The sequence below is a fragment of the Artibeus jamaicensis genome, unplaced genomic scaffold (genome assembly GCF_021234435.1).
Source record: "Artibeus jamaicensis isolate MK-2021 breed Jamaican fruit bat unplaced genomic scaffold, CSHL_Jam_final contig_2790, whole genome shotgun sequence".
In the NCBI taxonomy this organism is placed as follows: Eukaryota; Metazoa; Chordata; class Mammalia; order Chiroptera; family Phyllostomidae; genus Artibeus; species Artibeus jamaicensis.
Window position 1 is genome coordinate 2482881 of NW_026521616.1, and position 21217 is coordinate 2504097.

General features: G+C 55.2%; 2 protein-coding genes and 1 pseudogene across 7 annotated transcripts in view; 2 read left to right on the top strand and 1 right to left on the bottom strand.

Moving 5' to 3' along the window:
• Positions 1–11407, top strand: part of ABR (ABR activator of RhoGEF and GTPase) — a 172122-nt gene extending 160715 nt beyond the window's left edge. For all 5 annotated transcript variants that reach the window (XM_037162856.2, XM_037162859.2, XM_037162857.2 and 2 more), the window contains 7 exons: positions 2703–2762; positions 2958–3067; positions 3736–3875; positions 4864–4998; positions 5917–6022; positions 8130–8277; positions 8869–11407. In XM_037162856.2, coding sequence (XP_037018751.2) covers positions 2703–2762; positions 2958–3067; positions 3736–3875; positions 4864–4998; positions 5917–6022; positions 8130–8277; positions 8869–8958 — 789 coding nt within the window. In that variant the 3' untranslated portion in view covers positions 8959–11407. The remainder of the gene's footprint in view (positions 1–2702; positions 2763–2957; positions 3068–3735; positions 3876–4863; positions 4999–5916; positions 6023–8129; positions 8278–8868) is intronic.
• A 2100-nt stretch (positions 11408–13507) lies between these two features.
• Positions 13508–20409, bottom strand: TIMM22 (translocase of inner mitochondrial membrane 22). 2 transcript variants are annotated; one of them, XM_037162885.2, is made up of 4 exons: positions 19997–20405; positions 15950–16146; positions 15413–15485; positions 13508–14079 (listed from the first exon to the last, which is right to left on the bottom strand). In XM_037162885.2, exons 1-4 carry the CDS (start codon positions 20232–20234, stop codon positions 14003–14005), a joined length of 585 nt encoding a protein of 194 aa, XP_037018780.2. In that variant the 5' UTR covers positions 20235–20405; the 3' UTR covers positions 13508–14002. The 2 variants fall into 2 exon arrangements, with proteins under 2 accessions (XP_037018780.2, XP_053518752.1); XM_053662777.1 differs by lacking the exon at positions 13508–14079 and adding an exon at positions 14090–14795 and having other exon boundaries at positions 19997–20409.
• On the top strand, positions 16784–17934 carry LOC119061991 (Y-box-binding protein 3-like; annotated as a pseudogene).
• Positions 20410–21217: the final 808 nt, after the last annotated feature.

Sequence of the window (21217 nt, forward strand, 5' to 3'; positions counted from 1 at the left end):
TGGGTCCAGATGTGACTCCAGGCCCCATGGAGGGACCCCCGGCTCAGCCAGTGCCAGGCCCGGGGAGGCTGGGGCAGGGCAGCGACGTTAGGTGAATCTGGCCAGCTGCCACGACCACGGAATGGACCCAAGGGTCACGCTGACGCCTGGAGAGACCTGCGTCAAAAGGGGTGGTCACTCCAGAGTGTGTGCCCAAGGTTAGCATCTGCCTCTGTCGACAGAGCCGTTGAGGTCTTGGTACTCCAGGTGGCCGCTGCTGTAGGCCAGGGCTGGAGCAGAACCAGGTCCTGTGTCCCAGACAGTGTTCTGGATGAGATGAAGGCCTGGTGAGGGTTTGGGACGAAAAGTTTAGAGGGATGGGAAGCTACAGGAAAGGGAGGCCAAAGCTGGGGCTTCCTCTGGGACCCGGGAGGACGCTGGGCCCTGGCACCAGCCAGGCCGGTGGAGTTTCACTGGGGAGCCGGGGTGGCGGTGGCGGTGGCGGTGGCGGAGCTCTGCTCTCTCCTTTCTCAGTTCCGTCCCTCCTCCGGTCTGGAAAGGACCACTGGGGCCTGGGCCAGAACCGGCCGACATGTGGACCCCAGACCCCACCAGACGCTGGGGCGCCACCTGTCTGTGCCCCGCGGGCATGGGCGTGATGGCAGGTTCAGGAAGGCCCGTGTCCGCACTGTAGGAAGCCCCACGGCCCAGGCCCCCCCCGCTTCCCCCTCAGCTAACCCAGCTCCAGTTTGCCTCCCCTGCTGAGGCCAGTGAGAGCAGTGGGGTTCAAACTTCACACCTGCCCTGGGGGGAGAGGGGGTGCCGAGGCTGCCCAAGGGTCACGTGGCAGGGAGATTGCAAGGGAGTCAGCCTGCAGACCCTTAACCACAGGTGCTCCCCTCAAAGAGCAGCACCCGTGCAGGGCTTTTACCAGCCCCTCTCGGGGCTCGGGGCTCACTGGTGGGACGTGGCCCAGGGTCTGACCCTCCTGGGTACACAGCAGGGGGGGGGCCACTGAGAAGGCTGGGCGTGGGTGTTGGAGAGATGTAAGGCGCTGTCGCCCGGTTACAGATCCTTTCAGGAGCCGGCAGCTTCCCCTGCTTTGTTTTCTACAAAACTGACAGATCATGAGCTGGGAGACTATTCGAACTACGTTTTCATAATGGGTATAGGTGCGACGATGTAAGGCAGATAACAAGGAAAGAGGTTGAAAATTGCCTAACATTTCTATAATAAAACTGTCTTCAGCCTCATCTACTTATTTGTGTGAACAAGGTATTTCATTCTTTACATCTTTCAAAACAAAATTAAAAAAACACGAACAGAAATGAAGCTGAACCCCGTCACCCGAGCAAAAACTAATATTCACACGCGCGCGTGAACTAAAACCAAAACGCTCTGCCTGTCTGCTAAGAGAGGCTCTTCCACCAAGTGGCACTTGGCTGCTGCGTATTTACTAACATTTGTCACTCGTTGGTTAATTTTTTACTGTAGACTCCTAATTATTATAATAACTGATCCGGAATATGATTGGAATATTTGGAACCTTGTGGTCTCAGGAAGTTTTTTATTTCCACTTATACAGCAATTTTTTGTTGAAGTAAAGTAGAATAGGGTGAGGCATAAAGTGAAAAAGACAAACTAGGACAAAATTCTTTGGGAAAACAGCAGACACTCCCGGCAGAGGAAGAAGTGGTGGGGGGGCTTCCTCAGGGGAGGGAAGAGCTTGTTCGAGTTTCCGAGTGGCTAACGGTGGGTATCAAATCACTGTGGTATTTGGACTTCGCTGAACGCATTTAAAAGAATGAGGTAACAGTTTTATTGTAAGATGTAAATATTTACATTATTTTGGAATTTTTTTTCCTTGCAAGTATTTAAACTTGCTGTGGAAATGAGCAGTTGTTGACTTTAAAATGCGGCGGGGTGTGCGCTTAGTGTTTCAGATTTCGTGGGTGTGCAGGGAGACGCAGGTCAGAGGTGGCTGGGTCCGAGGACAGTCCCGCCAGGCCCCTTGTGGGGGGAGGGACTCTGAGTCCCCATCTTCCCCACCCGCTGCGGCTCCGGCCCAGGGTGGGGGCCTCCCCTGCAGAGTACGTGCTTCCGTGGGGGCCGGATGCTCACCCGAAGTGATCTCACTGAGTCTTCACAACAGTTCAGCAAGGAAGGCTCTGGTCGCTGACGGACTGCAGTGAACAGATGAAACAGATGAGCTCAGCGAGGTTAAAACTCCCCACAGTCACGCAGCCACAGCGGCAGAGCCAGGATTCGGGCCCAGCCGCCCCCCCAACTCCCGATTCTGGGTCTGCACCTCTGCTCTGTGCTGCCTCCGCTGCCCGGGGCCGCATTCCCTCCTGTTGCTCCAGTGCCAGGGGGCCCAGTCACTGCCCAGTCATTGTCTGTGAGCCTCAGCTTCTGCATCTGGGAAGTGGGTGATAATCCCACCTCGCAGGGGGTGGTCAGGAGTGAAGGCGGTGTGATGGGCAAAAGTACCTGACAGTGCAGTGCGCCCTGCCTCCTTCACTGCATGGGGGGAGGGGGGACAGTCCTTCCCTAGCAGGGCAGGCGGGGCTGCGGCCACCCTGAAGGGCTGCTTTCAGGGTGAGCCTCAGCCCCCACTCTGCCTTGCTGACCATTCAGGCAGCTCATGAGCAGCGGCTTGGTCTCCGAGCTGTCATCCCGCCCTCTCTCATGTTCTCTTTTTTTCTTTCTTTCTTCCTTCACAGCTGGATCCACAAACCGTGGAAACCAAGAACTGGCACACAGATGTGATCGAGATGAACGGGGTGAGCTGGAGAGACAGAACATGTCTGCACAGTGGGTGGGCTGCCCGGCCTCTGGCTGGTGTCCTCAGGGTGCTCTCTGCCCCTGTCCCCTTAGCCCAGCCCCTCTCGGTGGGCCTTGTTTGCAGTTCTGGGGGAGGGGACCCTGGGTCTGGGGGGTGCTCCTCGGGCACTCATGCCCTCCTCTCCCCCGACCAGATCAAAGTGGAATTCTCCATGAAGTTCACCAGCCGAGATATGAGCCTGAAGAGGACCCCGTCCAAAAAGCAGACCGGCGTCTTCGGCGTCAAGATCAGTGTGGTGACGAAGTAAGTGCCGCCTCCGAGGCCCATGTGCTCGTGTCAGTGCCCAGGGTCCCTGCCAGCCCTCCCAGGCCCCCGCCCAGCCCCGCCGCCACCCCCCAGTTCAGTGGTCACGATGGCGAGTGTGGAGGCCGAAAGTGGCCTGCAGGGGTGTGCCCTCTGTCACTCGTGCTGCTGGAGGAGTAAAGGAGCCAGCGGGCAAACCTGGGCGCCGCCAGTGCCCCATAATAAATGGGGTAGCACGACCACAGTAGGCCCACCTTTTAACTGGCAGAGGCAGGCTGGGTCCCAGGCGCAGCTGGCCCTCGAGTGAGGGTGTGTGCCCTCAGCTCACCGCCGCCCCCTCGAGTCCAGGACCTGGCCCACCTCCCTCGGGCGGGTCTCCTGCTGGGTCTTCCCCGGCGTTTGAGTCTGAGACCTCTGTTCTAAGGGACGTTCTTTCCTCAGTCTTTGGGCTCACCTCCCCACACTCCCAGCCTTTGTTCCTTGCTGTCCCTCAGCAGGCTGTCCCTTCGTGGGCCGTGTGGGGCAGGGTGACACAGTCTCTCAGCTCCGTCCTTGCCCCCCAAGCTCCCCACCCCCGCCTCCTGATTCCAGAGGCTAGAGCTCTCCCAGGCCAAGCTATTTGGGGTGGGGGCCTCCCCTTCACCCTCCCTCACACCCCCTGCCCGTAGGCGGGAGCGCTCCAAGGTGCCCTACATCGTGCGGCAGTGCGTGGAGGAGGTGGAGAAGAGGGGCATCGAGGAGGTCGGCATCTACCGGATATCGGGCGTGGCCACGGACATCCAGGCGCTGAAGGCTGTCTTTGATGCCAGTGAGTCTGGGGGGCCCAGCGCGGGAGGCCGCGGGGAGACGGTGCCCCAGCAGGCCGGGCTGGCAGGAAAGCCCCGTGGAACCAGGAGCCCTTCTCCGTTGGGGGGGCCTGATTAGCCGATGGCAGAGGAGCCTTGGTCTGTGGGCTCCACAGTCCCGGGGCCCGGGGTGAGCCACTTCTGGGTCCCTGTGTCACGGGCCCTTCCTGCCCTTTCTCAGGTTATGGCCCTCCCTCCAGTCTCCTATCCATTGCTACAGATGAGGAGACAGGCTCAGAGAGGTTGAATCGCTGGCCCAGGCTTGCCCAGCATGTGGGTTTTGAGCCTGACTTAAGCTCACATCTTTCTGACCAGCTACCAGGGTCCCGGGGGATGTGAGGAAAGGAGAGACTGAGCCTGGGCTGACTGTCTCCAGGGCCCCAGGTGCCCACCCTCTGCGAGGGGCATTGCTGTCTCTAACTCTGGCCACAAACTCCTCAGTGGTGGCGGGCTTGAGCTCTCTATGTCTTCCTGTCCCTGTCTGGCCAGTTCAGGCTACAGCAGCAGCATGTGCAGGGTCAGGGAAGCAGAACTGGGTGAGCAGTGCTGATTCCATGGACACTGAGAGGGGCCCACGGGTGTCCCTGGGTGGCTGCCAAGCGGAAACGTCGGGGAAGCCTGGGCTGGGAGGCTGGGGACATGCTGGCACACGGAGGAGCCATGTGCCCTGGAAGCCGAGGCTTTGTTGCAATGTGATTTTAGGTATAAAAAATGCACTGCCTTCCAGAGAAGGGCTTAGCAGTGGGGAGATTCCAGTTAGAAGGAAGGAGTACGACCCCCAGGGCTCAGATGTGGCCCCAGAACTCTGCTCCTGTGGAGCTGAGCCACGGACCCCTGTGGGTACTATGTGTATCCTGCCTTTCTCGGTGGGGACTGGGCCAGAGACGGAGGGGGTGCATAGGAGGAGGTAGCCCAGGCCAGTGTGGCCCCTGACCTTCACCTGCTCTGCAGACAACAAGGACATCCTGCTGATGCTGAGTGACATGGACATCAACGCCATCGCTGGCACCCTCAAGCTCTACTTCCGAGAGCTGCCCGAGCCCCTCCTCACAGACCGACTCTACCCTGCCTTCATGGAGGGCATCGGTGAGGCTCTGGGGCCCTGAGGGCTGGGCTGGGCTGGGCCTGCTGGCCCGCAGGGTAAAGAGTCTCTTGCTTCCCTTGCTTATTGGTCTGCCCAGTATACCTGAGCATGTGGCTGAGTGGCCAGGAGGGCAAGGTGCAGCCTGAGCCCAGGCTGCATCCTCTCTCACCTGCCTTTCTCCCCTCTTGTCCTATGGGCTGCCCTCTGTCCTTCCTCTGTGGACAGACACCTCCTTGCTTGGAAACCTGGGTGTCCAAGGAAACCCACCTAACAGCCGGTGGTCAGGGACCAGCGCCCCAGAGCTTAGGAGAAGCCTGGTTAGGGCCAGAGTGCCCCTGACCTGGCTGGTGCTCAGCCTTCCGGAAGGAGCACTCGCTCATCTCACCCGTGTAGTGGCTGGGGAGGAGGCGGAGGGCCTGGCCGGCAGGACTCTGGCCTCCGACCACCTGGGCCAAACCCAGGCCTGGGTGCCCCCCTCCTGCGTCTGGGGCGCAAATCAGGGCTTCAGCCACCATGAGAAATGAGGAGCTCCACAGCAGGCTGCTCACCACCGCTCCCTGCTGTGCTCCAGCATGGGACGGGTTAAAGAGAAAACCTTCACCCAGCGTCGTGGTTTTCTTAAACCTGACAGACCAGGGGAGGGAGTGGCATCTGCTGCAAAGGCCTGTGCAGTGAGGGGAGGCTGGGTGTCTGCGCCCCAGCAGCCTGCCTCCTGGCTGAGTTACGGGTTGTGGGTGGGCTTCCTGTAAGAGCGGGCTGTTTGATAGCCCACCCTCTGAAAGATACCCGGCCCTTCTCTGCAGGGCCTGCTTCCCTGACCCCAGGCAGCCTGGGCTGTCCCTCGGGGTCCTGTAGCGGGGCGTGGCTAGGGCCCCCCTGTGTGGGAACCGAGCCCCTCCCTAGCCCCGTCTCTCCCACAGCCCTGTCAGACCCTGCTGCCAAGGAAAACTGCATGATGCATCTGCTCCGCTCCCTGCCCGACCCCAACCTCATCACCTTCCTCTTCCTGCTGGAACACTTGAAAAGGTAGTGGACAGGGGCCCCGCGGGGGGGTGCGGGGGCTGGGAGGGGCAGGGAGCCCAGGGCAGGCCCTGCTGGAGAGCACACACCAGCTGCAGGACCCACCGCCTCGTGGGCGCCGGCCTCCACTGGGCTGTCGAGAACAGGGTGAGAGTCTGCATTTCAAGTTTTTACAATTCTAGTTTGAGAAATATTTGGGTCCTAATAACAGCCTGAAAAATGGGCCATAGAAGGCTTAGAAAGGCAGGGCTAGAGCCAAAACCATAGATGAATTTTACAGTCAAGTGGGTCAGTCAGTCAACTTAGCATGTTCGAAATGGGAAGAAGGGACGGTGTCAGGGTGCACTGCAGGCAGGCGGTGCGGGCGTGTCCTGTGCTGTTCATCGTACTTGGCCGCGGGTGCTTTACAGCGCGAACCATGTTTGTCACTGCGTGTCCTCGAAGAGGTCTTGACCAGGCCTTGTCTGACGGACAGGGAAGCAGCCCCTGGCCCCACAGGGATTTGCCGTGGTCAGCAGGGCACTGTGACTAGAATCCACATCTCCCAAGTCCTAAACAAGGCCCTCCCCACCTTCTCCCCATACTTGCCCCTGCGTGTAATTGGGTCAGACTAAGAGCTGCGGAAGTCGAGGTGGTGGCCAACTGCAGACTGAAACTAGTCCTGAGGATGCCCTTATCGGTCCCTTTTGAGCCCAGGACTGGCCTGGCGTATGAGTGGGCAGGACAACTCCCAGGTGCACCGTAAATCCGCCACCAGGACCGGGTTGCCTGGAGGGGGGCTGTGCACGGGTCCTCCCAGAGCTCAGCCCCACCCCTGGTCCCAGGTCCCAGCTGTGGCTCAGAGCAGCCGAGAGATCTGGAACCGCCCGGGGCTGCTGTCTTGTTTTTCCCACTATGAGACATTCCCTCTGGTTTGGCCAGGACCAAAACCCCAACCAGTTCCCAAATAGCTTGGCGAGCACTGTGGGGAGGACGCACAGAGGAGCGTAAAGGGAAAATTCATTAGGTTTTCCACCCTGGGAACCGGGCACAGTCTGTTCTCACATCTGGGCCCGTGGCTGGCTGCGCGCGCGTGTGTGTGTGTGTGTGTGTGTGTGTGTGTGTGTGTGTCAGGGCTGGGCCCACTGCACAGCTGCCTGCTGGCATGGCAGTGTTTGCAAGTTTCCGAAGCAGTCAGCGGGCACATCCATGACTCGCCTGGAGGCTGGTGTGAGAGGCACTGCTCAGGGCAGGTGGGTCTCAGCCCCAGAAACATTTCCCAGGATCAGGGAAGCCCAGGGCCTCTCTGATGTGTTGGGTAGTTACTGACCTTCCTGGATGCCAGCCTCAAATGGCAGCCCCTACTGTCACTCGGGGGACATACCTACAGAGCACCTGGCTCATTATGCAAGAGAAGCAGAGGACGGTACAAGGGGAGGCAGCTCTGGGGCTCCGGGAGCTGGACCCTTCTGGAAAGGATCGGGAGTTTTCTCGCGGGATGAGGATTGTTCCTCCCACAGAGCCCTGGGTCTCGTCAGCAAGTGCTGTGGGGGCTCCAGCTCCCGCTGTGGCTCCTGCCCCGCCCCACCCACCCTGATTCTGCCTCTGGGCCACGCACCAGCCTGCCTGATAAAGGATACAGCACAGTGTGGTGGAGAGCAGGGCCTGGAGGCGAGCTGCCTGGGTTCACCGCCAGCCCTGCCACTGGCCAGCTGTGTGACCTCGGGCAAGCCACGTAACCTCTTTTTCCTCATCTGTGCAGTGGAGATGCTAACATCTGCCCAGAGCACTCCGAGGAGCACGAGTTATTATTGGGGAAGGTCTTGGGCAGTAATGTCATTACCTCTGAGGCAGAGGTGTCGGAGTGGGTCCCCGTGGCCTTGGCAGTTTACCGTCAGTTCTGGGGGTGGCCCTGGAGCTGGGAAACTGCTCCAGGAAAGGACCAAGACAGAGCTGCTGGGGACTTGGTCCCTCCACCTAGTTCCCTGCCTACCAAGAGGTCTCTACCCTCAGGAGAGGAGTCTACTAACCACCTTCCAGGAACCCTCCCAGGAGCTTTCACACCAAAGGCCGAGGGTCTGGAGCTCCAAGTAGCTGCTGAGAAATGACTTTTCCCCCCTCCCCACCCTTTCAGGGTTGCTGAGAAGGAGCCCATCAACAAAATGTCCCTTCACAACCTGGCTACCGTGTTTGGCCCCACGTTGCTGAGACCCTCAGAAATGGAGAGCAAAGCACACCTCACGTCGGCTGCGGACATCTGGTCCCATGATGTCATGGCACAGGTACTGCTGCACTGCCCGGGCCTGTGGCTGGTGGAGGGGTGAGACAAGCCCCCCTGAGGAGGGGAGAGAGAACAGCTCACAGCCCCACACCCCTTCCCTCCCGAGCAGCTGGGCTGATGGGCTGTATGTAGGCTGTCACCAGGGCAGCGGGGCTTTGGACAGTCCTCCCCACCTAGACCAAACCTGCAGTTACACAAGGCCCCCAGACCAGGGCCCAGGTGCTGGCTGCCTTCCTGGGAGTGCCTCTGTCCCGGAAGGGACGCCCAGGGGCGAAGGAGAAAGCTGGGCCTTGTCTTCGTGCGTGGAAAACCTAGGACGGCTCCTGGGTCAGGAAGCTTCCTTGGGATCCCCACAAGACCCGGGGCAGGGTCCAGGTTGGCAAGTGGCCCCAGGCTCCTCGCCCTCTGCCCTGCAGCGCCCTCTACTGCTGCAAATGGGCAGACTCACCTGGGCTGCTGAGGAAGGGGAAGTGGCAGGGCGCCAGCCTGAAAGGGAAGCAGGGCACCACAGATGTGACCCCAGACCGAGGACAGATCAAAGGAGGGCTACAGGGACAAGGGCCCCGCCTCAGTCTCCCCTGTCTCCCCACAGGTCCAGGTCCTCCTCTACTACCTGCAGCACCCCCCCATCTCCTTCGCAGAACTGAAGCGGAACACACTGTACTTCTCCACCGATGTGTAGCCCCGGGTGGGAGCAGCTGTGGAGGTGGCCAACCAGCCCCTCCAGCTGGGGGACCCAACACAGACTTGAAAGACTACAATAGAAGACTCCCAAACCCAGCACTCCAGACTCCAAGGGACTCGGATTTCCAAGAACTGGAACACGTGCATCTTTCGTGCCACCTTGTACAGAGCCAGCTGACCCGCCCCCAGCCTCACCGCCACGCCCCGGGCCCCTGCCCTCTGTTCCTCTAGTTGCGTCTAATGCTCCACGCCGTTCGGGAATTGTTTTATGTCTGTCTGTCATGCAGAAAAGGTAGTGACTGACCCGGTGTGGGCAGAGACGGCCTGCTTTGTTCTTTCATTTCCTCCAACACTTTCTTTCCTCCTGAGTCCAGTCCAAGGGCTTTTTATTTGGCGTTTGGTGACCGCTGCCAGCTTAGCCTCTCTTGGCCCCGCTCCCAGATCGCAGTCTCCTGGCAGCCTCCCCCCCCCAGCCTGCCCGCATGCATGTGCAGCCTTGGTTTTCGCTCCATCACAGTGGAAGCTCTGAGGAGGCCCTGCCCTCGCCCTCCCGCTGTGCAAGCGCACCTGCTCGCCTCGCCGCCGTGCCAGTGTCGGACAAGGAGACGGACTCGCACTCCTTCTCGGCTTAGCACAGAGCTGGAAAGTGGATTTCTGGAGTGTCCCACCTGAGAATCCCCATTTCTGGGTTTGTCTCTTCTGTCTCCTGCCCACCGGTGAGGCATTTTGACTGTTTCTTCTACTGCTTCTCAGTTTCTTTCCCCGCCACTTTCTGCTTCCTTTGAGCGTGAAGACTCTCGAGTGACCTGCTACATCGCCACGGGGAGAGGAAAGACTTGGGGGAGGTGAGGGAGGCGGCCACTGATGCAACCACGGGTCAGGCATGGGAGGAAGGCCACACAGCACCGGGTGTCAAGTGGGGGGGGGCCGCTGTCGGCAGTGAGTTGTCGCAGCTTTTGTGGGGGAGCTGGGCCTCCAGGAGGGCGGCTCGGATGGACGGCTGAAGCAGGTGTCCAGACACGGGCAGGCTCCATCCAGAAACTGGCCCTTCTGGCGCCTCTCGTACCTCGTGGTACCTTTGCCTTAGACTTTACATTCCCCACAGCCAAGCACTGCCACGGGGCAGCCCTAGCGGCCATGTGTGCTCCCGGGCCTGGCAAGGGCGGGTGTGGTCCAGCGGTAGCCAGCCCTCGGGGTGCTGCCTCCCCACCCCGGCTTCTCCGTGCAGCCTTTCGGACGAACTTTGGGAACTCAAGAAGCTGGGGAAGCCTGAGGGGTTACAGGTACCACCTCCTGGAATTGGGTCTTGCTGGAGACCCTTAGTGTTGATGCTCTGCTCCAAAGTCAGGGATCAGCAGGTCCCATTCCCAACTTTGCGACTCGTTGCTCGGTACCAGAAAGGAATGAGAAGTATAGCCAAATGCTTGTTTCTTCCCTTGTGAGCAGGAGCGACCAACCTGGAAGGGCAGACACTCCTGGGCTGCAGGGGACTGAGTTGCAGTACAAGCTCCCTGGCTCTCCTGTGTGGCAGAGAGTAGATTCCCGGCTCTCAGGACTAGAGAGAACTGCTCTTGTAGCTTGAGCTCAGGGCTAAGTTTTAAAGAAGGGTCGGTTGGCCCTAACGCCGTAACGCTTGCTCAGTGAGAAGCGGGGCCCTTTCTGATCTTGTTTACACCTGTTGCCCAATCTTGGGCAGAATGGTACACATTCTGTGCACATCAGATGAAAGAGATGCCCGAGAGGAGGGGAAATACTGGCCACTTAGCTACCTGTTAGCAGCTTAGCTAGGAGCCCTGCTCCCTGAGACAGGAGATGGGGAAAGAACTTGAACCTGAAGGTCGCAGCATCTGCCCATCCCTGGAGTCTCTGCTTGGCACTCAGGAGTCGGTATGTGGCATGGGAGGCTCTTGCTTCCAAAGCCATTGATGGTAATGAACTGGAGGCCCAGCTTGAGCTAGTTACAGCCAAACTTAGGTGCCTCCCACCTCCCCCAAATAAGGGGTGTTTACTTAGTGTCAGGTAGCTACTGCAGCCCCTGAGCGTAGGCAGTGCAATGGGAGGAAGGCTAGAAAGACTGAGAAATTCGAAAGGCTCAGAATGTTTATAAATTCTACCCTCAGAGTGGAGGGGGCAGGTACCAGACCTGGACTGAGCTGCAGCCCATGGATTCTCCCGAGAAGTGGGGACTGTGTGTCCCAGGACCCCCAGCCCCTCTGCCCAGCAGATAGGCCACAGCAGTCCCGGTAGGCCTGTCCTTGCTGGCAATGACCGCAGGCTGCTGGGTTTTGCTGATACAGGTAGGATGGCACCCTTCATTAATATTTGACTTTAATAAGTTGGTAAGGATATATTTTTTGTCTATGTTCTGTTTCAACTTATGTAGATTATTATAAATTGATGTAAACCACATGAGAGAAAATGTTAATAAAAAAAATGCAAAGCCCCAACATTCGATTCGCGCACCGCTCGGCCCTGTGGTGTGGACGTTTGTGTTCCTGGTGGTCCAGGGAGGCCGCCCATCCAGTGGTTAGTTCTTCGGGCTGCATCCAGACACGAGTTTCCAGGAACCTGCTTACCTAGTGGATTCCCCCTGTGCTTCCCTAGGGACCACAGGACTGTGGTCGTTAGAGGGAGGGGGCCCAAGCCTTCTCCTTGCTCCTCACAAAGGCCTCCAGGTCAACCACCAGCTGTGTGTCCTGCCGGGGACATGGCCATCAGTGTGCTTCACAGAAACGGCAGGAATTTGTCCCCTCAAGTGGAGGCTTTTTTTGCATAAACTTTTCCCTCCACTTTCCTTGGATGTGGCTCATCTTTTGGCCTAATCCGCTCGCAGCGAGGCTGCACCCTGGAGGGCCCAGCCTCCCTTTAGGAGAGCTGGTGGGGTTAATGCAGGCTCCTGCCAGCCTCAGCCATCGGACACTGTGTTTATTCTGGAGATCAGGAACAGATGTCTCTGAAAATTAGTGTTTGGTTTATGAGGTCATACTGACTCCTTGGCCATCTAAAACAGGAAACTATTCATCTCCTCTCTCGATTCAATAGTCAGTGTGGACAATGCTCTGCTTATTGAACTGACGGCTACTGACAGCCCCAGGGCTCATCGCTACCAAGGCAGTCGGAGGGCAGCGCGTCCGTGTTCGGCCCTTCAGCGAGCCTGACCCCGCACACTGGGCTGCCTGGGAGAAGCTGCTGGGCGTCCTATCACCTTTCGGCAGGTGCCAGGTAGGAGCATGTGCTCCTGCTCTCAAAGTGCTTACAGATGACTTGTTTAGGACAGGGTCAGAAACAATTCTGAATTTGTCCTCAGATCCCTGAGGGTGCTCTGGAGAGCCCAGCAGCAAAGAAAGACACCTTGTGCCTGTGAGACCAGGACGGGCACTGTGTAGAATTCACCACAGAAGGACCTGAGCCCTGCACACTGCTCACACGCACTCCAAGGGGGACGGCAGGCATGGCGGGGGGGAAGGTGTCACCAGCTGGGTGTGACGTTATCACTCACCACACACACACACACACACACACACACACACACACGATGCCGGCATGTTCAGCCCAGTCTTTGAAATCTGGTTACAGGTGGGTGGGCTAGAAGACAGCCAGCAAAGGAGGAGAAGAAGAGGTGGAGGAGTTACTGCGCAGTAGAAATAGATGTAACTCCCAGCTGAAGGTGGCTAGGACTGCACGTCACCCACTAAGCCCACCTGCCTGCCCCCAGAGCAAAAGCCCAGGTTCACCAGCTTCATCTTGTCACCACAGCACCAGTGTAAAGCAGAACCTGGGGCAAATCCCAATTTTTTTTAAAGGCTTTTTTTTTTGTCCATGGTACACAATTAGACTGAGCTTCTGTTGTCAGAAAAGTTCAAGTCAGTTCAAGGCTACAGTTCAAGTCAAAAGCGCCACTTTGAAATAATAGAACACAGCCCTGACTGGTATGGCTCAGTGGATTGAGCGCCAGCCTGCAAACCAAAGAGTTGCTGGTTCGATTCCCAGTCAGGGCACATGCCTGGGTTGCAGGCCAGGCCCACAGTGGGGGAGTGTGAGAGAGGCAACTACACACACATGCTTCTCTCCCTCCAGTCCCCTCTCTCTAAAAATAAATAATTTAAAAAATAATAGAATACACACCAGAGAACGAGGGTGGGGAGGAGCAGCCTCTCAGCAGCGTCGGATTTTATCCAGTGCCTGCTGTCATCCGGCCGTCGTCGGGGATGACGGCCGGACCGTCACATGCTGGCCTGAGCTGGGCCCAGTCCAGTGCTCAACGCCTAACAGCAGCGGGAGGTCCAGGCCCGCCCACAGGAGGGTTGTTGGGCGAAGCCGGCAGGACTTACGCGGGGGTTGTAGCGCCTCCTAGGAAGGCCCTGGGCTCAGCTTCCCGGGCGGAAGGCCCTGGCCGGCGCCAGTCTCCGTGGAGGCAGCACCATGCGCTGGCCGAGTCCGACGACCCCACAGTCCGTAGGGGCTTTCTCAGCTTTTCTCCTTCAGGAGTTTAGTCTTTGGGTTAGCTGGCACCATTTTGGGGAATTATAAAAATAAACCATTTAAACTGTAATATAAATATATTTTTAACAAGGATAGAATACTAAACCAAATGACATAATTGGCCACAAGGCGTAAGTTCACTTGGCCCAGCCCCAACCCGTGAGATGGTGACGGCGTGGCGGTCCCAGGTGAAACGGCTTCCTGCGTCTGCATGAAGTCCCTTCTGCTCCCACAGCACCAAACAGCAGGAGGGCCAGGGTGGCCGGACTGAATCTTGGTGAAGCTTAACTTCTACAAGTCAACCATTGACTCCTAAGCTGCCAGAAAGAGAGAGGCTGGCACAACATGCCCCCATACGGCCTGGCTGGAGTCCAGGAGCAGGGAGCATGGCTGCTTGGAGGATGGAGGCGCACGGCGGCCAGGCGGTGCCCTCACAACATCAGCCACCAGAGGGAAAATCAATGTCTTCAGCGTCAGAAGCAAGTGCCCAGGGTGGTGCAGAAAAGGCTCCTCTCAGAGCAGCTCTGACCTGGGCTGTCTTCCCCGGGCGGCGGTCACTCTCACCGTAGATAGTAATCAATTGCAGCAGAGAAAGCAGCAAAGCCTCCGCAACCAATGACCCCAGCCTTTAAGCCAGCTGTAAAGCAAACAGAAATAACATTAGCTGTGGTGACAGAGGCTGGGTCAGACTGTACTCACAAAAAGTGCATACCCATGGACACAAAGAAACCAGCTCAAGTGTCCCCTGCCATTCAGCCCAGCAGAGACCTCTGCAGGACTTCAGTGAGGCCGTGCACGTGACCTAATCCAGTGTGCTTCAGCTGCACTGTGCCTTCGCTTAACTTTTCTCGTTCCAAAGAATTACTATTTCCAGTCTCATGAAAATAGCTCCTCGCAGGCAGGAAACTGATTAAGAAAACCAGCCCTGAGAATCAAGTGAAAGCACATGGCCTGCCGCTTGGACTTGTTTATGGACTGGATTCCTGGGACGGCGATCAAAGAGGCCCTGGGGGGGAGGCTGGCTCCCCAAGGCCCTGACAAAGCAGAGCAGTGGGAGGGCTGACGGAAGAGTTACTCTCTAAATCATGAATGGCTGCTTGAGGAGCAAAAGCAGGTTTGTAATGATAGCCAACCATCTTGTCTCTCAGCAAATGGGAAAACAGGCTTTTTGCCTGGGGTAAGTCGAGGCCCATCAGAGGAAGTGGGCCAGCAGTGGACACTGTTAAGGAAAGTCGAGTCACTGACCCCTGCAGCACATGCCTGAGGGGACCGCTGACGCGGAGAAGTGGCGGGGAACCGGTTTCTTTCTTCATTGTTCACAGCTGATTACATTTCTTGAATACCTACATTAGGCTTTAGACATTACAGTGGTAACTTATACACAAAATTATTAAGAAAAATGTCTAAATAATGAAAATGCATGGAGCTGATATTTCGCATGACGTGTGGACAAAGGGCTTTCCAGGGCTCAGTGGGACCTAGCTCTGCTTCCACACTACCCAGTGCTTCAACACCCTCAAGAGATTACTGTGAGGACGTCCTTGCTGTGTTTCCAATGTGGGGGCAGTTCTTTTTTCTAAGACAGATCTAGACCTACCAGTGGTTCTCACCTGGGAGCAACTTTGCCCCCAGGGGACACCTGGCAATGTCTGGAGACACTCAGCTCCCACAACTGGCATCCAGTGGGTGCAGGCCGGGTGCTGCTAAACATCCTTCAATACATGGACAACCTCCCCTCCCCCAGCAAAGATTTATCTGGTCCAAAATGTCAACAGCGCCAAGACCAGAAACCCTGAAGCTTCCGGGATTGGGTTGGACATAAGCAAACACGATTAATTTGTCTGAAGGGAAGAATATCAATTGTCCACATACACTTTGGGCTGTTCCTGGAACACTCCTATGTTCAGAAATGTCAACTGCAGCATGTTGTCCAAGGCCACAGGAAAACCACCCCAGGGGCGTTTACTGACCTCTGAAGCCGATGGCTCCCCCGGTGATGCAGCCACTGATGACACTGTTCCTCCAGTCGGACCTTCCCCGGTACTGTGGGGGCAGGGACGCAGGGCAGAGCCAAAGAAACAAGCCAGACAACACGGTTAAGGGGAAAAGCACAGGGTTTCCAGATGGCTAATGTAGTCCCTCCCAAGGGAAACCTAATCTTTTCTCTCAAAAGTCTAGTTCGTAAAATTTGAGTGTGTTCACAGATGCTTCCAGCCGGTGGTGCCGGAGCGCAGTGTTTGAGAAGTGACCAAAATCTCTCCTCGAGTTCCCCAGTAAGTCTGTGCTTAAAATTGTCAACCAACTGCTGGCCTACACAGAGAAGGAAGGAGTCGTGCAAGCCCAAATCATTCGCACAAAACATTTACATTAGGGGCTATTTAATGGAAGTCCAGTCTAGAAAGTTTCGGACATATCAATCTGTTTTCTAGTAACACTGTGATGAGTACTTCTCTTCAGAAGTCGTAGACGGCAGTGGGCAAGGATTTCTCAGAGGGCGGGACACTCACAGATTCTACCAAACACTCAGTGCAAGAAAACATGGCGCCCACAATGGCAAAATTTTTGGCGTAGGACATCCCTCGCTGCCCCATGTCCTTAAGAACTTCTCTTGCCGTCGGAGTGCGGTAAGGGTCCTTAGGGTCAAAGCCCACATTGGTGTCGATGCCGGCGGTGAACACCCCAAATGCACCACCCAAGACAAATCCTAAAAACAAACAGAGATGAAGATTTCTTTGACATGCTTTCTGAATTAATGGGGTCATACGCAAACAGCACCTTCTGGGTGGCCACCAATGAAGAGCCCCCACACCCCTCGCCGCCCAAGCCTCCACCTGTCCGGTTCCACATCACACAATCCAGGATCTATCTTATCAACTGCTTCTTCTCTGTCTCCTCTTGAATTTCTTCCTCACTTCATTTCTGAATGCTGTGTTCCTCAAGATTCAGTCCTTAATCCCCTGTTCTCTTTCCACACTCTCTCACATATCCCCAGTCACCCTTGGATTAAGCTACCACCAACTTTGCAAATCACTCCCTTAACAATGGTAACATTCATAACAGTCATTTAGTAAATGCCATGTGCCAGTTACTCAGATACCTACCTGACAGTTACAGCCTCATTTATCCTCCATAATAATCCTGTGAGGTAGATACTATTATCCTCTCTTTTCTGTGGCTGAAGAAACTGAGACTCGGAGAGGTTAAGTAACTTCCCTAAAGTCATAAAGCTAGCAAATGGCAAATGCCACACCGCTGTCCACATCTGACCTTGCTGAGCCTGCTGGACATTTCCATAAACGTCCTCTTATCACTGCAAGGTCAATACAGTTGACCCTTGAACGATGCAAGAGTTAGGGGTGCCAAGCACCTCACAGTACAAAATTCACACATAACTTTTGACTCCCCCAAAACTTAGCTGTCCCCATAAGATGTAGGGAGGACCCCAAGAGCCAGCACACAGCCTGCCAGCTGGGCTGCCCTGCTGTGGCCATGCTAACCACCCACCTGAGGTGCCTGAGTGAAAGCAAAGGAAGCAGCATGAGCCACACAGCAAGGCCACCACCACCACTGCCCTCCCACAGGCTCCAGCGGAGCCCAAGAGCCCCTGCGCTGCCATCATCCTTGCAGGAAACCCTGGTGGGAATGTGGCTGCCATCAGTGGTGAAAACAAAGAACCAAAAAATTCTTGCCACCGAAGTCCTTGTTACTGTCAAATGGTTCAACATCAGAAATGGGTACGGATTTATACATCAAAATGACACCAAAGGTGTGTTTGTACATCAGACTGCCATCAAGAATGACCCACGGAAAGATCTGCGCAGCGCAGGAAGGAGAAACTGTCAAGCTGGATACAGTTGAAGGAGAGGAGGGTGCTGACGCACCGATGTGAGTGGCCCAGATGCAGCTCCTACAGAAGAGAGTGGGCAGGCAACTGCCCTGCACTGCTACAGATGTGGCTACTATGGCAGGTGCCTTGGACCACCCCGTAATTAACGTTGCAGAGGAGGAGGAAGGAGTGGCAGCAGTGAAGAATATGACCCCCCTGCCACTGACTGGCAGTTCAGGCGGAGTCAGCTGCACAGCCCCAGCATTGCCCTCAGTACCACCAGGTTCCCTCCTACCACATGGGATAGACCTTTGACCTTCACTCCCAGCTCTTTCCCCATCCCAACAGAATGCAGGCTGGTGAGATTGGAGAGATGAAGGATGAAGTCCCAGAGGGAGCACAGCTACACGAACAAAATCCAGCTTACCATCCAAGGTACGTAGGGACCGCCTCACCCACAACCTGCCCCAGCTATGGGAGAGGCTGAAGGTGAAGAGAATGAACACGCAGCAATGGTCCAAACCAGGCACCTGCTCACCAGGGATACCAGCGCCTTACAACTGTCAGCATCACCCCCGTCCTCCTAATGCTCCTTCACAACATAGCAGAGACACCAAGGCAGTGAAAGGCCACCTGAGAGCCACTGAGCAGTGCAGTTCTCAGTAGCACTAGGCTCCCCAGGGACCTTTGCCATCAGATGATCTAAAGAATTAATGACCATTCAAAAAATAACACAAAAAGCAGACCACAACCTTAGCAACACTAAAGCAATAAGGTGGAAGACTAGTAACCAAGATGTGGAACTGGAATGTTTACACTTGTTCTTTATGAAACATGTACAAACAGAGACTGTCAGCCAATGTTCCCAGTTTTTCCGGGAATGCCGGCACAGAAGATGAGAGCAACCTCCCCAGTTTCGGCAACCACTGGGTTTGTACTTTTTTTCTGGCTTTCACTATTTTGGTAATGCGAAAGATAGACTATTAACACCACACGGGGAGAACCCCAACCAAAGAAATCTGAAATATATAGTAAATGCCTTCTCCCCTACTCCCATTTCTGTTAATTTTGGATGCTGGTTCTAAATTTCCAAGTGTCGTCATTTAAAGAGAAATTTTATGCCCTTCTTATTTCTAGGATGAGGGGAGAATGACATTTTTGCTTTATTATGTGACTGCCTTTGAAAATCTGCAGCATGAAGTTCCTCAAAAATAAAATTTTTACCCTTCGTTGTCCATTGTTATCTGTGGGGGACTGGTCCCAGGCCCCTCCATGAACACCCAAATCCACAGGTGCTCAAGTTCCCTATATAAAAAGGTGCAGATCAGTGCATACAGGAAGTCGACTACATCTGCGGACTCCCAAAGGAGGATGGAAAACAGGACAGGTATTTACTGAGAAGCATCTGCACACAGGTGGACTCACATAGTTCAAAGCTACGTTGTTCTAGAGTCAACTGTGCATGTTCAATGACATCATGGGCACCTTCTCCACATTTTCTTGCTTATGGCCCCTCCCTTCCAGTCACTCCAGCAGCAAACCTCAGCGGCATTTCCGTTTCTTTGCTTACCCCTGCAACTTCATGTCCACAGCTTCCAGTCTAGGGTCTTTATTACTTCCACCCTGCAGCACTACAAAGAGTCATTCATTTCAACAAACATGTGTTTGTTGACATCGGGGTCAAATGACATCAGATGTCAAATGACATTACAATGATGAACAAAGACCCGGTCCATGCCTCATGAACCTTCAGTGTAGCAAATTTCCTATCTGGTCACCCCATCCACAATTTTCTCTCCTTCATCACACTCCATCCTGAGTCATGCCCATTACCACTTGCTACCCTCCTTAGAAAAACCATCAATTACTGCCCTAATGCCTACAGGCCTAAAGCCCAAATCCCCCACTCCACCCCAACTTGAAATGACATCTCTTTCTCTATGTCAACCCCTGTTCTTTCAATCCTTCCAGTAACAGCTCCAGTTTCACCACCTCTTGTGGCCTTCCAGCCAACCCAAAAAATGCTTTCTCTTTCTTCTCCCCACTGTACTTTCACATCTACACTCTCGCTATATTTGTGTCATTCTCAATGAGATTTCAATTCATCTACAAATGTGGTCAATATCTTTACGCTGCACACAGGAGGGGCGCTGTACATTCTCATATCCTCAAAAGGTTTTGATTTTTGTTTTGTTTAAAAAAAAAAAAAGCCCAGTCCACACTTCTGTCCCCTTTGCTGACTGCTGTCTAGTCCACTGGCCACAATGGCCAGTTTTCAAACCTCAAGCCAGCTCCCGCCACACCTCTGCACTTGCCGTTCCCAATGTCTGCGGCGTTTTTCTGCAGTCTTCGATATATAAACATAAGAACGTTAGCTTCACGAGAACAAGCCTCTTGTCCCTCACCCAGTCTTTCCACCGCCTGGCACATGACGGCACTCGGTAAAAATTTACTGAAAAAATGGTTATTTAAAAGTGACTGAACGAATAATGAAACGAAGCCAGCTATTTTATAACGTCCAAGCCCCGACCCATCGTACCGATTCTCTGATACAATTCCCAGAAGGTCTAGAGAGCATTGCTGAGAGAGGACACTGAGCCAGGCGGGGGTGCTGTGAAGGTCGAGGCCCAAGGCTCTTTGCCTCCCGTGCGCGTGGTCCTCTTGGCAGAGGACCCCGCTGCCACCCAAACCCTCAGCTTCCCAAGGGTGCCCCCTCGCCTTATCTCACCTCCCACGCAGGCCAGCGCTGCTTTGAAGGCGCAACTTTCCATCGCCTTCTCGATCATCTTCTGTTCCTCGCTCTTGGCCGGACTCGGGATCCCGCCCAGGCTTCCAGGCTCCAGGAGCCGGGGCTGACGCTTGTCACCCACCATGTACTGGAGAAGAAGGCTGTACTGCAGCTGGGCTTCGGCGGAACCCGCCGCCTCATGTTCGGCACCGCCGGCTTTGGGCGCAGGGGCCGCCATGACTGCAGTTGCCCAAGAAACCCTGTGGCGTCCTTCCTCCTGCCGCAGATTCGACAAGCTTCTCGTTCAGGCTTTGCATGCCCAAGCACTGTGTCGCAACGGCAGATTCGTCACCTCGAGCAATCCGAGGATGTTGCAGAACTTAAGTCCATTTATGCGCACCTGGCAGAACTATTACGTTTCCCTCTTGTGGTACTGAATCAAGTTTGTGCAGCGTTCCCAATGGCACTTGACAAACAAGATTCAGATGCACCAGCGCGCCCTCTTAGGGGCTGCAGCGCGGTGCCCATAGGGATTTGTAGTTCCAACTCGTGCGCCCAAGACATTTCCCAGGAAGCCTTGCGCTGGCATTCGCCCCTCTTCGTCCCCGGTAGCTCCGCACGGGCGGGAGCGGGGCGGTAGTGCGCCGTGAAGCTGCAGCGCGCCGGGGCGCCGGCAGGAGGCGCCTCGCTACTGCCCTTACAGTTTATAACTTGCAGGAACTGTGAGATGTAATGGAAGGTACTTTGTAAATGAACGTGAAATCATGGTATAAATGTATGGCGTAATTGTTTTGTTCAATAATTAAACCTTTGATGAGTGAAGCTAGCCAAGCGTTAAGAAAAATCAGGGACGGTGATAAGAAGTGGAGGTGACTGGATGGATGGAGGGCGCAAGAAAGGCTGAGGCTGGCTGTTTTCCGTGGAATTTGTGATGTGACTAAAATTGCTATGAAAAGCGCAATTTATATTATGTTGAACCAATTAAAGTGTTTACCAGCTTGTAAACTCAGAACCTGAAGGTAAGCTGAGATGGTGCTGTATATGAACCCAGAAAAACTTTTGTAGTTTTATGATACTAAAATAGAACTCAAACTCTTGCATTGATCCAGGCTAGCGATGTGCTGGGGTGTATTCGCTAAGAGAAACATAATGGAAACAGAAGATAGTGAGGGTAGCCAGTCAACATAGGCAGAGATCCTTCTTTGGTTTCCAGCATTCTCT